The 18,659-nt window shown below is 32.0% G+C and overlaps 1 protein-coding gene across 3 annotated transcripts in view; it reads right to left on the bottom strand.

Annotated features, from left to right (window-relative positions):
- Window positions 1-18,659, bottom strand: part of LOC148628442 (cyclin-G-associated kinase-like) — a 163,967-nt gene that overhangs the window by 94,645 nt on the left and 50,663 nt on the right. For all 3 annotated transcript variants that reach the window (XM_088587597.1, XM_088587607.1, XM_088587616.1), the window contains exons 7-8: window positions 3,781-3,870; window positions 3,241-3,376 (exon numbers count right to left, since the gene is read on the bottom strand). In XM_088587597.1, coding sequence (XP_088443723.1) covers window positions 3,241-3,376; window positions 3,781-3,870 — 226 coding nt within the window. The remainder of the gene's footprint in view (window positions 1-3,240; window positions 3,377-3,780; window positions 3,871-18,659) is intronic.

Genomic DNA, 18,659 nt, shown 5'->3' with positions numbered 1-18,659 from the left:
TTTAGTGGAGTCCGAGTTGCTCATTTGCTTTTGTTACTTTGTATGTATGATTTTAGTTACTTTCTGTTTTTTGTTGTGTATGTCTGTTTTCCACGCCTGGTCTTTGTCCCTGGATTGCATTCTTTTGATTTACCGCTATAACCTTGGTTCCCTTGATTACTCTTTAAGTAGCTCAGCTTTCCATTTAGTTGAATAATAGTTTTCTTTTGTTTAGGATGTACAACCATAGACCTGTAATTATAGGTCTCTGGTATTACAGAGACATGCAATACAGTAGGAGATATTGAGTAGGTAAATGGCAAATGAAATAAAAAATTTCATCTAAAAGCCATTACATGTGCATGCAAATATTACCTGAATGTGTAAGATTCATATAATTTTACAAATCTTGTACTACTAAATAAGACAAATTTTGTTTTTTTTTTTAGAAACAGCCAAGCAGATGGCCTCAGTTTTTTTAATAAAGCTAATCTTGTGTATCCAATGTCAACAATAAAGAGTTCTAAAAAGGGAAATGATTCAAGAAAGTCAGATATGAGGTTTACCAAAGGAAAATATAATTAAAAAAAATACTGATATAAACATACTATGTTTTCATACTTAAATTTTCTTTTTCTTTAAAATTTTCTTGAAAAAAGCAATAAATTTTTTTATTATGAAATGATTTCCTGAATAAATCTAGAAAAGGTTGTAAAATTCGATGCATTTATGGACATAAGACATGCTTTGTTTTAAGAAAACATTTTTTTTTTACAATTAAATAAGCATTTCCTAAGATTTTCCAAGAAAATGAATACTTCCTTTGTATTTTCAAATGAGTTTTGTTGAAAAGCAAGCCAACATTCTTACTCAAAACTAGCCATCTTTAAGCAACTAAACTATTAGTCATTTGCAAAGCTAGACCATTTAAAAATCAAAATGAAGTCCTAGATGTACTGATTAAAGCAAATACAGAGATTTGTAGGCATTCACTTTTACTATATAACTCTTCAAAATGGGGTTACTCAATGAACAGCATTATGCAGGATTATTTTACACCCTTGGCATCATGCCAATTTCTTTTTTGGTTTTGATTAGAAAAACACATAGAAAATTTTAAGAAACTCTAAAGTATACACTATAAATTTCTCTACAAGTTCTACCAAACATGGTACTTTAAGCAGTATTGATATCACCAATTTCAGGGAAACTAGAAACATCAGAGAGGGTTTTTTTATGTACCCAAAGTGCATTCATATAGATATACGCAACTCATTTAGTCACTTTGTTCCTGAACAAAATTTTGATTTTTGTATTGTTTTCTCATAGACAAGCTCGTAAGGAACACATTGACATCTAAATCATTAAAAAAAAATAAAAATTTCAAAAAGATCTGATATGATCTACTAAAATTATCAAAAAATAAATGAAAGTAAACAGATGCCAACAACATAAATAATGTATAAAATCCACAAAGATAGTCACTTTTTTGGCCTCTCAAGGGCAATAACTCTAATGAGACATTATGGAGATGGAATTTATCTCTCTATGTCATGCTGGGGGAATTAAGCCATATATACCTTAAGGTCATAGTTCAAGGTCATAGGCCACTATCCATGTTACGAAATACAATTGATCTACCCACACACCAAATTTCAAAAGTCCACATCGAAAGAAAAGAGTTACAACCCAGACACAAGGTTGTCATCCAAAATACAGAATTTTACCTAAGATCAAAGTTCAACGTCACACGCCACTATCCATGGTACGTGACAAATCGTCTTTGGTGATCTACCCACATGTCAAATATCAAAAGCCTACATCAAAAGACAAAAAAGTTACAGCCCAAACACGAGTTTGTAAGGGATGGATGGATGGACAGATGGATGGATGGACAGACAGAATTATCACTATAGGGTGACTGCAACCACCACTTTTCATGACAGGGCCCTAATATTTAAGTTGTTATACAACTTGGAAGGTAAAAACTTTTGTTTTCCTTGACATAAGGATCATTTCATCAATTGAAAGTTAATTTCTAGCTATTATGTTTTTAAGTTAATACCACATAAAAAGCATGACTGGCTGCACCATGATATGACCACAGCCTGTTGAACACTGTACGTTGGGGAACAATGTGGTCAAACGATTCATGTTAGACACATACTTAGAATGCTAGATTAACTAAGAATTTTTGACACATAAACTGTCCTGTATAATCAATTGGCAATGCATTGTTTAGTTGCAATTATTCAGAACCCATTTTAATCATAAAACACTAAAACAGTGAGCAAGGGTATGGACATTTGGACCCATTTATCTCAGGAACAGCTTAAAAGGAGTAAACTTTCTTATTAAAATTGTTTGTGATAAACACCATATTAGTACCAGTACTATTACACTACAATGGTATAAATACTTTTACAGTAATCAAAGGTGTAGGGGCATTAGGCTATGAATATTACCTTAAAATATCAACTTTGTTGTAATAACATAAAAGTTGTTCATAACAGTATAATATACATAACCTTAATAACAAAAAACTGCAGAGAATCGTAAATTTTGGTTTTTTTTCTGGTATATTTACATCCAGAAAACTATGTCCACACCCAAGAAACAACTTTATATTTTCACATGTGATAAATCATGTTAAAATGATTGTATACACGAAATATGATGTTGTTTCTTGAGTGTGTACACCATTTCCTTGCCAAAATTATAACCAGAAAGTGACTAAAAAGTACAAAATTGACAGAATATCTGAATTTTGGTAACTTAAAGCAACAATTTTGTCCTTTTAATGCAAAAATTATCAGAAGTCTTCATGTTTCTCATTTGTGATGGATGCAAGTCTTCAATCTTTCAACACTTTATGATTAATTTTCAGTCAAATTTTAGGCCTAAAGGCCCATTCAACTTTTTTCAACTGATGGGTTGCACATCTTCAACTGATTACCATAATAAGGTACCATCCACAACATAGTGTGACAAACAATTGCTCAGTTCAACAAGCTTCAGCTTAAAGCATTTGTCAAACTTCTCGAGCTCCATACTATGAGGTACACATCTTCAATAGATATACATTATATACTTATTGAGTTTGTGTACTTACAGATTATACAAAGTAGGTACCCCTTAAATAGTGGGACAACTTCACCTTCGGTAATGCAGGTAAAACAGAATAAAAGTCAGAATCTATATTGTACTTTCTACATCTCTGCACATGATCATGTAGCTAGATGTGAGGATAGTGTAACTTACAAATGAGATTATGGAACACTGTATTTTCTCCATCAGAGTCAGGAATAGTATAATTAGCATTGATGATTCTGAGCTTTGCTGAATCCTCGAAAGGATGAACATTAAAACAAAGGAGATATAGAATGCAGCCAAGAGCCTGAAAATTAAAGAACAACAGGTATTAATTAATAAATATTATTAATAAATAGTGTGTGAAATTTTGTGTAAAAGTGTAAACTAGGCTTCATTTACTATGTATAAATAAATGCAAGTTCAATGCAATGGAATTGGAATATAACCACTGCTTTTTATTTTGTTCATTGTCATGACTTTGATTTTAAATTTCAGAGTGATTCTTCAATTTTTTAAAATTGTATATGGTTGCATAATATTGCATTCCTATCTTACAAAACCCCTTTTTTTTTAGCAAAAGTGTAAATTATACAAATTTAAAACTAAGCTGTTTATCTTAGTTCTTATTCAACATTGAAAATCTATTTACTATGTAATCTGTAAAAACGTCAATTTATTCAAAGCAGTGCATACTGACAAAAAAATTACCCATATATCTTGGCTCTCGCATATAGGGAAATTCATATAGAGATCTAACATCTCTGGAGCTCTGTACATTGGAGTTGTATTTCTTGTAATCTAGAATAAATGTTCAAAAAGAAAATGTCATAAATGTGAACACCTACTGTATTTTACGGACTATAAGTCAATATTTTTTTTTCAGCTAAGTGTCAGCCTCGACTTTTCGTCCACTATGACTTATCTAAGGATTTTTCAAGAAAAATTTTCATCTACAATGCATTAGATTTGTTTAGTTCACTTTTGATTGCTTTAATTCAAAATTTTTGGTAAACTGCAATCAACGAAAGCCGTCACTCAAACAGTCAAACCGGTGAGTGAATTTGAATATTATTGATCAATGCCGCTACAGTCCGTCTAAACACCGCAAAGACGGGTCTTTGTGCACTAAGACCATAAAAGTAGCACTAAGACCCAAAAGATGATATTTTTCTGTAGTATAAGTACTACAATTGGAATGGTAATTTGAAATTACATAAAAATACCATAAATTTAGTGTAAAAACAGTCATTAATTTGTTTGATTTGTGGTCTTTTGTGGTAAAATTTCTGGCACATGCCGACAATCCTATGTGTAACAGACTATGACTGAATAGATACCAACTGAATAAACACTGTTGTGGTTAACAATTTAGAAGTATTTTAAGTGTGGAATTTATGAATGATTAAAGTATTGGAAAATAAATGTTGATTGAATAAGTCGGAGGGGCTTAAATGAATTTTTTTTGTTGCAATTTTTGTTCTTGTTTTTTTTTTTTTTTTTTTTTTTTTTTTCTTTTTTTGAAAAATCATAATGCCAATTTTGAAAAAGCCTTTAAAGAAATGAATAAATAAATAGTATTAAGTCACACAGTTTTAAATAATGGGACAATAATTATTACATTAATAACATTTATTGCAAGGTTTGTTAAGAAAACTTGTAAATCGATTCTGCGTTCTGTTTGCATGAGGTCTTTCACATTGATTGGTTTTTTTTTTTATGTCTCTGGTATGTTGGCACTACATGATTTTCACATTTTGAATGAACAGCATTAGAAGAATTCTTTTTACCTAATAAAAGTCTCTGATACAGAATTTCTTTCTCCTCGGTAGATTTTGAATACCAGCTCTGATACATAACGGCATATCTCTTAAAAGAATACTGGTTCAATACTTCTTGAGTACATATTACAAAAAATAGGTATCGCCTGACAGAGGGCATAAGTTAGCATTAGTGAAGCAGGTACCAAATAGTTCATAGTTCCCTTTTCAAACAGGATTTATTTTTTATTTCTGTCAAAGGGACACTTACAATGTTATGAAGTGCAGATCGTACAAGTGATGGAATCAGTCATTGGATATATTGGGAATATATTGGAATAAATAAAAATGAAAATATTGGGGGAAAATCTTGTCTGTATTATATGTTCCTGATAGAATGTAACATTAATTATGGATATTAGAATGAAAGAGAATTAGTAATAAAAATAGAAATTGCATAAAGTTACTTATAAAAATTAAAAATTATATGAAATAACTCATATTCACCAAACATTAACTTAATATAATAAAAATATGACTTAGATTTTTTTCTCCTTTCTATCAAAGTTTCAGGACACATAAAACTTAACTTCCACTTCACCTTTACCTTTACGAATGTAAATATGTATTTTCTTCAACTAATATGCGTAATACCAAATTAAATAATCTTATATCTATTTTTTTACTTCACTTAATATAAAATTAAATTGATAATTTCTTCCTGACATCGTTTCCAATTATTTGGGATTTTATATGCATTTACTTTTAATGCTGAAACTGAGTAGATTTTGAAAGGCTTTACTATGTATTTAAAATATTTTCCATGTATTATATTTTTAACTTCAAATAATAACGAAACCACCAATGAGTTAAATATATTTATACGCTCCCATGGTTGTATTATCAACTTGGTTCTATATACTTATGGCAAGATAAAGTATGCAGATAAATCTGTATCAGTGGATTATTTGACATTCTATAGCCTTAATTCATAATGAGTGACAAAAATACCAGTGACAAAGGAAAAGACAAAGGAAAGGAGAAGAAAACTGTACAAACAATGCTTGCAGCAAAAAGTTTCAATAGATCCCAGGATAAAACACCACCACCTAAAATGGGAAAATTAGCAAGTGATAGATCAAGTACTTCTGATTGCGATTTATCGGTTATTCAATGTGACTTGGATAATATAAAGGATGGCCTGGGGCAAGTACTTAAAAAACAAGACCTAGATAATGCCCTTTCAAACCTAGTGAAAAAGAATGACATTGAAAGTATTGTTACAAACATTGTTGAGAAATTAGTAAACAATATGAAAAAAGAGATAGATAAATCACTTAGAGAAAAGTTACAAAAACAAACAAAAGCTATTGAAGAAATAACTAGGGAAAATGAAAACCTTAAAGAGACTGTTGCTAGTCAGCGTAGGGAGATACAAGATCTTGCAAACAAAGTAAAAGACAATGAAATTAGATCAAAAGAAGCAGTAGAGATGGGTAATTATAATGAACAATATTCCAGAAAGTTTAATGTAAAAGTCATGAATTACCCCGAGAAAAAAGATGAAAATTTAAATGAAATTTTTGTGAAAGATATAGTGAAGGGGGCTTTGGATGTTATTATTGATCAATCAGATGTACAAGCTATACACAGAATACCTGGAAAGCAGGGGCAACCACGACCAATTATCGTAAAGTGTAGAAATTCAGATGTGAAATCCAAAATTATGAGGGAGAAAAAAAAGTTGGTTAGAGCAGGATTTAAGTTGGTTGACGATGTCACAAAACAGAACATGGCACTTATTACCAGATTAAGAAACTGTGAAATGTTGGAGAGTGCATGGTATTTCATTGGGTCAGTGTATGGGAAGACAGAATCAGAGACTAGAATACGTTTTAACCTGTTCAATGACATTGAAAAGAAGAAATTTTGTGAATATGTTCAATTAAATGTGAATACACTTATAACATATAACTTTGTCTTTATTGTTTGTTTGTAACTATAATATTAAGAAAAAGATATCTTTGTTAAATAAATCACAATTTAAGCCAGAATTCAACATTTAATTTTAACTACTAATTAAGTTGCCTTTCACCATTAGGTCAGTGTATGATTAAATATTATATACATGCTAAACTGATCCCCCTTTTTTTAATCATTTTATATTGCATTTATTATTTTTATTTTTAAATTTTTGGTGATTAAATCAATATTTGCTACAATGACAGTCTCCCTAATGGGTAAAAAAAAAAAAACAATATAAATGTATGAGAAGGGAGATAATCTATTTTTTTCAAATTTACTGCTTAAATTAAAGAGATCATAATATTCTATTTTTGTATCATCATTATTTGGAATTTATGTTTTTTGTTGAAACCTTGAACAACAATTTTATAAAATAATAGCCCAAAATGACTTGTACTTTGTCCAATTTAGAAAAAAAAAACTTTACAAGGGAGATAATCCAAATATTTTTTGTTTTAATTTTATGGTAATTTATCAAACTGCTTGAATTTGCATATCATGTTATTTCATCAACATACTATGCGTTGTCTTGCTTTTTGGTGTATAAATGGGTGTGTGAATGTAGATTTGAAATTTATTTCTCTTTGCTTGCTGTTGTTGTATATTATGTTATTTGATGTTCATTAATGACTGAGTGTGTAAAAGTTTTGTCTATGAATGTCAGGGGACTGTATTCAAACAAGAAAAAAAGAACTGATGTATTTGATTGGTTAAAAAGTAAAAATGCAACAATATTTTGTTTACAAGAAACACATTATACAAATGAAATAGAAAAAAAATGGGAAGATGAGTGGGGTTCAAAATGTTTTTTTTAGTAATTGTGATAGTAAAAGTGCAGGTGTTTGTGTTATGTTTAATAAATGTTGTAACATTGATGTTAATGATGTTAGTACTGACAAAAATGGTAGATATATTGTATTAGATCTTTCTGTCAAAGATCATAGATTCACATTAGTAAATTTATATGGTTATAACTCTGACCAACCACAAATTTTTTGTGAAATGTTGCACAAAATTACAAGTAATAAAAATTCTAGTGTCATTCTCTGTGGAGATTGGAATTTTGTGCAAGATAAACATTTAGACACTTTTAATATTCTTCACAATAGACACCCTAATTGTCGTCAACAGGTTGAAGAAATTATTGAAACGTTTAATTTAGTTGACCCATGGAGAGTATGTTATCCTTCAGAGCATAAATTTACTTGGCGTCAACGATCCCCAGTCAAACAGAGTAGAATAGACTATTTTTTGGTTTCAGATGATCTCTTTTCTCTATTAAAAAATGTCAATATTGTGCCAGGATATAGAACTGACCATTCAGCTATTACTTTTCGTTTCTCTGTTTCCTTAGCACGTCGCGGTAAAGGATATTGGAAATTCAATTTCCAATTACTGCGTGATCCAGATTATGTAGAGATTATTCAAAAATGTATACAAGATACAGTTTTAGAATATTATGTTGCAGGTGACATTGAAAATGATCTAATTAATGTTCAATTATCCTGTAATGATCAAATATTTCTAGAACTGTTAAAGGTGAAGCTGCGGAGTATTAGTATTGAATATAGTATTAAAAAATCTAGAGCAGATCGATTATATACAGAAAATCTTGAAGGTGAGATTCAAGATCTTGAAAATCAGTTGAATATTAATCCTACTGATCATGTTCAACAGATTTTAAATGAAAAAAAATCTGAGTTAATACAGAGAAGAGATAAAATAGTTGAAGGTCTTCTTTTAAGATCCAAAGCTAATTGGCATGAAAATGGAGAAAAGTGTTCAAAATATTTTTGTGGTCTTGAGAAAAAAAACTTTGTAACCAAAACTGTTTCAGAACTTATTAATGACAAAGGTAAACATTTATCAAAACAGAGTGATATTTTACATGAGCAGGAAAATTTTTATAAGAAGTTATATACAAGTATGGATGATGTAGATCCTGAAAGTGTTGATAGTGATTTTTTTTATCAACATGATATTAAACTTTCAGATGAACTGAAAGAAAAATGTGAAGGTAATATTACCTATCGAGAGTGTGCTGAAGCCTTGAAGAAAATGGCTAATGCTAAGAGTCCAGGATCTGATGGCTTCACCACCGACTTTTACAATTTTGGAAAAATATTGGTGTTTTTATATTTAGATCTATTTCATATGGTTATGAACATGGTAACTTTTCAAATTTTCAGAATCAAAGTATTATTACTTGTATACCTAAAGAGGGAAAAGACAGAAGATACATGTCAAACTGGCGTCCAATTAGTCTTTTAAACGTTGATATAAAAATAGCATCAGCAGCAATAGCTGAAAGATTAAAAAATGTGCTTCCATCTATTATAAGTGACACACAAAAAGGTTTTGTTAAGGGTAGATTTATAGGGAAAAATACTAGACTTTTATATGCATTATCTAGAGGAAAATGACATGGAAGGCTTGCTTTTATTGATTGACTTTGAAAAAGCCTTTGATTCAATTGAGTTTCAGTTTATTATCAAAACTTTAGAAAGTTTTAATTTTGGTCCATCACTGTGTAGGTGGTTCAGTACATTTTATAAAGATGCTAAGAGTTGTGTCATAAATAATGGCAATATGTCTAGTTTCTTTAACTTAGAAAGAGGCTGTCGTCAAGGCGATCCTCTATCCCCATATCTTTTTATTTTAGGTGTAGAATTGCTTTCTTTATGTTTGAAGTCTGATGAAAATGTAAAAGGTATAGATATCAAAGGGAAAGAATCCCTTATAAGTCAATATGCAGATGATACTTTTTTGACATTAGATGGGAAAGAGATTTCTCTAAGAGAATCTCTTAATATTTTTGAAAAATTTTATCGTATATCAGGTCTTAAAATGAACACACAGAAAACTAGAGCTGTGTGGATAGGTAGTAAGCATTTCTCTGATGAAGTATTGTGTCAAGACAAAGCTTGATATTGGTCTTCATCTAATTTTAAGGTTTTAGGCATTGAGTTTTCTTTACACATGCAAGACATGGTTGGAATTAATTTTAAACAGAAAATTAAAGATGTCACCAAAGTTTTGAAGAGTTGGCAACACAGGAAATTAACACTGCTTGGTAAAATTACAGTTGTTAAGTCTCTTGCATTGTCTAAACTTGTACATTTGTTCACCTCATTGCCAAACTTGCCAAAACATATGATTGATGATCTTAATAAATTATTTTTTAATTTTATCTGGGATGGAAAACCAGATAGAATAAAAAGAAATACTTTAATTGGTGATTTTGACATGGGAGGCCTAAAAATGGTTCACCTAGAATCTTTTAATGCATATCTTAAAGTGACATGGGTTAAAAGATTCATTGAAAATACAATTGGTAGTTGGCAGAATGTAGCTAAAGCTGAGCTTGAACATGTTGGTGGTGACCGAGTATTTGCTTTAGAAAAAGAAAAACAAAAAGAATTGGCACAACAAGTTGTTAATCCTTTTTGGAGAGATGTTTTGCTAGGATTACATTTAGCAAAGCATGATACACTGATTGATGTTCAAAATATTTTGTCCCTGGATATTCTCAATTTTATCCCTGTAAATGAGATTTCTTATTTCTGTGGATGGGAATTTTGTGGTATTAAAAATCTAAGTGATCTCATTGACAGGAATACTACCTCGTTTTACAGTTTTGAACAATTGAGAGATGTTTACGGGATTAGAAATTTCTTAAAATATTATGGTATTTTAGCAAAAATACCTCCAATTATGAAAACTCATTTAGTACAAAATATGCCCGACTTTAATTTTGTAAACTTTCAATGTTGTAATGGCTTTTTGGAAAAAATAAGAACTAGCAATTGTATTAAATATATATATAGAGATATTGTTAAAGGTTATCGTGAGGAGCCATCCCACAAGTACCAAGCTTGGGAAAACATTTTTGATTGTGATGATATTGACTGGTCAAGTCATTTTAAGTTAATGAAATTGTGCAAAAATCCATATATGATGATCTTTCAGTATAAAATTATCCATAGAATCATTCCAACTAACACTTTTTTGTATAAAATTAGAATAAAAACTACAAAACTATGTACATTTTGTAGATCATGTGATGAGACTATAGAACACTTGTTTTATGATTGTAGTTTTACAAAACAAATTTATATAGAACTATTTGGAAGACTTAATAAGTTTTATCAAGATCTGATGTTAGATAAAAAGCAGATATTATTAGGTTATATAGGAGAGTCTTTACTTTTAAATATTTTATTGATTATAACCAAAAACTATATTTATAAGTGTAAATTAGATGAAATATTGCCTACTATATATGGGTTGAAAAATAGAATAAAGAGGTACATGAATTTGGAAATGTACATTGCTGTTAAAAACAAAAGCTTAGAAAAAGCTGAAAAGTTTTGGTCCCCTTTACATATTATTTTTGATTAGATATTTATAATTTTTCCTCATGTTATTTTACATTCAATAACAACAGCAGCAAGCTTAGTCTTTTCATATGCATATCCGGTTTGTACCTGCATTTTCAGGAGCTGAAAAACAGCATAATGGCAGCTTCATTTGCGTATACTCGTATATGTGCGATTGAGAGCCAAACCAGTCTCGGAAAATATTTGCTAGTCTCGATAATTAAATACAAATCGAATCATAGCTTTTCCAAGATAGGGTTGGCCTTATAGTCTGCAGTATGGCATCCAGATGTTTACGAAAATTACGTAATCAATATTACCCATAATTCTCGGGTCATAAAAATCGCGAAACAAAAACGAACCAAAATGAAACGATAGTAATCGATAAAAGAAAGAATCGAAACAAATCAATTTGATAAAATAAATCAAATCGTAATAAAAGCATAATTAAACGATATAAATCGAAACAGAATGAAGGGAAACTAAATTGAATAAAAGAAATATTTTAAATTACAACAACCATAATGTTTATCCGTGCCGGACAATGCGACCCAAAGACATTTCGGACCATGAAAACCAATAATTCCTTATGAATGCCAGACACTTCGGCCAATAGACATATCAGACCATGACAATAAGTATAATGCATTAGGACATAAATAATTGCAAAAATTACCATATTTGAAGGTTATAAATATAATATATCAAATCTGAGGACAGAGCTGACAAAAATTATCGAAGTTGTTAATTAATGTTTCTTCGGGAGTGTTAAAAGGTTTCACCTTCATCATATTATAATGTTATATTATTATATATATTCTTGAAACCATGTACAAAAATTAAACATAATTAACGTTTTAAATATGATTATCACTAATAAACAAAATCACCCAAGTCAAGCTTGATTGGTTATTACTGTACACATCATTGACTTTGATTAACAATCAGTGGACATCAAAGAGCTGTAGTCACGGTCAGTCATTCACGTGATTGCCGGCCCGTGCTGGAGAAATTGCAAAAACCATTCAATGACTATTATTATATTAAATTCAGTACATTAGATGCATTTTTAAATAACCTTTCCAGTGGTAGTACTTTACTTCTGAAATATGTCATCTTATGAGTCTTAGTGCTACTTTTGTGGTCTGGTTCACTAAGACCAGTCTTTACGGTGTTTAGACGTACCCATGCCGCTACCCTTTATGAATGAATACCATGATGTTAATAAAAACTTTGAAATCATTAAAATATATAAATAAACTCTAGAAGATACGTTAACATAACTTTTTAACCTGGAAAACATTATGGAGTGTTTGGGAGTTATCGGTCTTTTAATATGCAACTTTATACCCATTGACGGTATGTCGTAACATTTCGCATTTGGCTCAAATTATAATTAGTTATCTAAATGGTTAATTGCAACCAAATTTGCAGGTAACAATTATTTCTTATTGTATTTCATAATACCAGGTAATATTGTTTACTAATTACCCCTCGTAATTATGACCAATTCATCAAACGAATTTCCTGCTTATTTCACACATGGGTGCCCATGTTTGACATGTTTCAATTTCGTACTTCTGATCTTGGGCTTCAGAGTCATTGACACGCCATTCAATAAAAATAACTGAGCTCGCAGACGAAGTACACTTTAACAAAAACACTGATATTAATTTAATTCTGAAATCTTATACTTAGTAACATCGCTGGAATATATATACTGTTGAAAACCAACTGCTCAACTCGGATCTACGCTGACACGTACGATATAAATACACAGTCTGACCCCTCGACTTATCTACGTTTTTGTTGTCGATTTTGGTCAAATTAGGCAATTAGACTTATACTCCACATCGACTTATAGTCCGGAAAATACGGTACATATGATACCCAATTTTCCTAAAAAAATTCATAAAATCTCTGGAGCAGCTTTAATTTGGATTATCTCCCTTTGGAGTCATATTCTTTCATGCATACCAACCAGTGACTGGGATTAAAATTTTGCCAATGAGACTATGGCCCCCTTACCCTTCAATTCAATGGGACATTTTCAATTTCAATGGGCCATTCTAAAAAAAAAATCATGGGACAAAATTTGGAATAGCTGCTAAGGCCAGCTAGACATATTGAAATCCAAATGTAGCATAAACAAATTTTAATTTACACTGCAGATCAAATGTTTATTAAGAGTTAACAATTAACGTGTCAATTAATTACATGCATCACATCACATCACTTCTTTTCTGTTGTTTGAGTTTTTATACTCATGTACTAATGTGAAATTCTAAGAAACTTCCGGGCACGGAATAATTTTCTATGCATTCAAATTTAAAAAGTTTACCTTCTGACTGTCTATGAAGACACTATTGTACCGGAAATAAGTATCGTGGAAGAAGGAAAATACTATAAGAAACGAATGATTCGTTGATACTGACTAGAAAAAAATTCTAAAAGAAGAACGAAGCAGAGTTGTTGTTTAAAAAATGTTCTATTTTTAGAATTTATACAGTTTCTAGCCTTGTTAGAAAAGTATAAAGATGAAAACTAGGCATAGTATAAACAGTAATAAATAGCAAGCGGACATGTCAGAGAACATGCATAATAACTCAAATATGGAAACAAAACGATTTAATGATATTTTTGAGGAAAATTAAAAATCCTGGTCCCAAGTGCTTGTGGTATTTTGTTTGGTTGCAATCAGGGTGTGGACTGTTATAAAGTTCACTGAAGTTAATCACCTTATCAGCTGTTAAAGTAATTACAATTGACAGATCACCTCTGCATCATTTTTCTCAGACAGAACTTATCATCATAATGATCTTGATGTATAAACATTAAAGTTGAGGTTAAAAGTAAAGTTCTCACACCATGTAAACAGTCTGTAGTCTGACCATCAAACAATGTACTTGTCAATAAATTAGTTTAGTAATAGAAACTGGATTACATTATTTTTACGTGTATATCTAGCAAATATATCACATGGACCCACTGGGGACAGCCCCCAGACACCTTGCAAATACATCACATATTGGCAACGAGGATAAAACTTTAGTATTAGAGTAAACTGTTAAAATTCTACTATGCCGACTTACAAAAAATTAGAATTCTATGAGGAATCTGAAGATTGGGTACAGTATGTAGAAAGAATGGAACATTATTTTAGTGCTAATGAAATTGAAGATGACGATCAGGAGAGAGACATTTTCTTGAGTGTGTGCGGAAAGAACATTTACAAACTTATCATGGATTTACTAGCACCAGTTAAGCCAGGTACTAAATCACTTGCTGATTTAACAAAATTAGTGAAAGACCATAGAGATCCAGTACCGTCTGAGATTGTTCAAAGATACAAATTCAACAGCAGGACAAGACACACAGATGAGTCAGTAAGAACATTTATTGCAGCACTAAGAAATTTGTCAGAACACTGCAATTATGGTGACACGTTAAATGCGATGTTGCGAGACCAGTTAGTCGTTGGAATTAAGAACGACCGCATACACATAAGACTGTTGGCAGAGCCAAGCTTAACTTTTGATAAAGCATTGGAAATTGCTACCGCTATGGAGACTGCTGAAAAGAATGCACAGGATATCCAAGCGAGTGGAATAAATGCAACAGTACCGAAACCAGTCAACAAAGTTTCGAAGATGAGCACAAGGAACAACTTGCCGAAGTTCAAGCAGGGAGATTGTTATCGTTGTGGAGGGAATCACAAAGCAGCCCAGTGTAAATTCAAGGATGCAAAATGTCACATCTGTAAAAAGAAAGGGCATATAGCAGAGAAATGTCGCAATAAATCTACGAGTGGGGATTTAAGTGAAAGCCGCAAGGAATTTAAATCAAATTCTAAAACACAATCGAGAGCACATTTCATGGAGGAGGATGAAACTAGTGAAAGTGATAATGAAATTTATTCAGTTTTTCAGCTTGGGAATAAATCTAATGATGCGTATAAAGTGCAAATCAATATGAATGGTCATGAAATAGTTATGGAAATCGATACCGGAGCATCCGTTTCTATTTTAAGTGAGGATACTTACAAGGAATAAAAGCCGAAAATAAAGACTGAATCAATGAGTGCTAAGCTTCAAACATACATGAGAGAGCAGATTCCTGTACTAGGACATGCAATTGTAGATGTCAATTAAAAGAATGAAAATGTGAAATTGCCATTACTGGTAGTGAAAAGGAAAGGTCCAAATTTACTTGGTCGGGACTGGTTAAGCAAGCTCAAACTAGATTGGAAGGAAATTTTTTCCGTTAGTAGAAGTGACAATCAACAGAGTGATTTAAATGGAATCTTGGAAGCCAATAAGGAGGTGTTCAAAGATGAACTTGGAACTGTGAAAGGCATGAAAGCCAAGATCTATGTTGATGAGAATGCAGTACCAAAATACATCAAATCTCGCCCTTTGCTGTATGCATTAAAAGATTAATTGAAATGGAACTTGAACGTCTTGAGAAGGAGGGTCAAATTGAACGAGTGGAATTTTCTGACTGGACTGCTCCGATAGTACCCGTTGTGAAGGAGAATGGATCTATTAGAATCTGTGGAGACTACAATGTTACCGTTAATGCCGTTTCCAAGTTAGATAATTATCCTATTCCTAAAACAGAGGATTATATGCAACGCTCGGAGGTGGACAGGATTATACAAAGTCGGATTTAAATCTAGCATACCAACAAATCGAACTTGATGAGGACAGTAAGAGGTATGTGACTATTAACACACATAAAGGGTTATACAGATACAATAGACTTCCGTACGGTGTAGCGTCCAGCCCAGGTATTTTTCAGCGTACACTTGAAAATGTTGTTCAAGGTATTCCTAATGTTTTGGTCAGAGTAGATGACATACTGATAACAGATAGAATAAGAAAGGAACATTTGAACACCCTATCTGAAGTTTTGTCTAGATTTAAGAAGGTAGGAATTCGTTTAAAGAAACAGAAATGTGTATTCATGGCTGAAGAAGTGGTTTATTTGGGATTTAAGATAAACAAACATGGAATCTATCCAGTTGAGAGTAAAGTTGAGGTAATAGATAAAGCACCAAGTCCGACAAATGTGACGGAATTGAAAGCATATTTGGGCATGCTGAATTATTATAATCGGTTTTTACCAAATTTGCCTCACCTGTTACTGCCACTACATGCACTACTGCAGAAAAATACAAAGTGGAATTGGAAAAAGGAACAAGAGAAAGTGTTCGTCAAGTCAAAAGAGCTATTAAAGTCCGCATCAGTTCTCGTACATTTTGTTCCGACAAAGGAATTAATCTTAGCATGTGATGCGTCTCCATATGGAGTAGGAGCTGTACTTTCACATAGGATGGAACATGGCAGTGACAAACCGATAGTGTACACTTCTTGAACACTTACTTCAGCTGAAAAAAACTATTCTGTTCTGGAGAAAGAGAGTCTTGCCATAATTTTTGGTGTAAAGAAATTCCATCAATACTTGTATGGACATGCTGTCACGATAATAACAGACCACAAGCCGTTAATTGGGTTATTTCAAGAAGATAAACCTGTGCCATCGATGGCAGCATCTAGGATTCAGAGATGGGCACTCACATTAGCAGCATATGAATACAAGATAGTTTACAAAGAAGGGAGCAAAAATGGTAACGTGGATGGACTGAGTAGACTACTGCTAAAATCAAGTTTGGAAAGGACACCACTTCCAGGTGATACGATCTTACTCTTAAAACACTTAGAAACAGCTCCTGTGAATGCACATGATATTCAAAGGTGGACACGCAAGGACATAATACTGTCAACTGTGCTTAGATACATTTTGAATGGGTGGCCGTCAAAGTGTCCGAATGAAGACATAAGACCGTACTACAGTAGGAAAAATGAACTGAGTAGTCAGGACAGTTGTATATTATGGGGTGGTAGTGTAGTTGTTACTGAACCAGGACGTGATGCTATGCTGAGTGAATTACATCAGGGACACCCAGAGATTACAAGAATGAAGAGTCTAGCGAGAAGCTACATATGGTGGCCGGGAATGGACAAAGACTTAGAACTAATTGTTTCAAATTGTTACAGTTGTCAGGAAAACCGCAAATTACCAGCAGAAGCACCATTACATCCGTGGAAATATCCGAGTCATCCTTGGTCTAGAATTCATGTAGATTTTGCGGGACCGTTTATGAACAAATCTTTTCTGATAATTGTTGACGCATATTCAAAGTGGATGGACATTCATATTATGAATTCCACAACATCAGAAGCCACAATAGCTAAACTTCAACAAACATTTGCCACACATGGATTATGCAATCTTATAATTAGTGATAATGGATCAGCTTTTACCAGTCATGAAGTTTCAAAGAGGGAATGAAGAAAATTAAGGAAGGAAATGTACAAGAAAAGTTGAATCGTTTTCTGTTCAACTATCGCATTACACCACAGACAACAACAGGATTGGCACCATCAGAGATGTTAATGAAAAGAAAACTCAAATCACGTCTAGATTTAGTGTTTCCGAATGTTGAAAATCAAGTTCAGGAAAAACAATATAAACAAAAACAGTACCACGATAAGAAATCCGTAAACAGACAAATCAATGCAGGACAGACAGTATTTGCTCGAAATTTTGCTAATAGTTCAACAGTTAAATGGATCACTGGAGAAGTAATTAAACAGTCTGGACCGTTGTCTTATCACATCAAACTGTTAGATGGACGTGTGATTCGAAGGCATATTGATCACATCAGAACAAGAAACTTCAAATGTACAAAAGCCGAAAAGGAAGGTGACAGTGACAATGACATTGAACCGTTGGAGCCAGAAATAATTATACCAACAAGTACTCCTGAGGCAAAACAAAGAGAGGTCACTCCGAAACCAGAAAAGAACCATCATACTTAAAGCATTTTGTGAAATAGTAAATGGTTGGATGTATCGAGGCATAATAATCCTCGCAACTATTTGAAGTGCATTTAGTACTTCATTGTCTAAGTGTGTAAATAGCATTTAGTGTAGATTATATTCAGTGGATATATTATCAGAGCGAACATTTTCTATTTTTAATTTTGCTTTTCTTAAGGTAGGACATTAATTTTAGTGCAGACAAGCTTTAAAGTAATTTTCTATGTGATCTGACATTTTTATTTGTTTTGAATCTGCTATGGACATATCTATTAGGAGCCATGAAAAGACATTAATTTTATTTCATTGAGTTAATTTGATTTTAATGTATTTTCGTCTAAGGATGGAGAAGTGTTATAAAGTTCACTGAAGTTAATCACCTTATCAGCTGTTAAAATAATTACAATCATGTCTGCATCAACTTTCTCAGACAGAACTTATTGTCAAAATGATCTGGATGTATAAACATTAAAGTTAAGGTTAAAAGTAAAGTTCTCACACCATGTAAACAGTCTGTAGTTTGACCATCAAACGATGTACTT

This window comes from Perna viridis, chromosome 1 (genome assembly GCF_037379345.1).
Source record: "Perna viridis isolate PV_CMFRI_1.1 ecotype Kerala chromosome 1, ASM3737934v1, whole genome shotgun sequence".
Lineage (NCBI taxonomy): Eukaryota > Metazoa > Mollusca > Bivalvia > Mytilida > Mytilidae > Perna > Perna viridis.
This window is presented reverse-complemented; position numbering and strand designations above follow the sequence as displayed.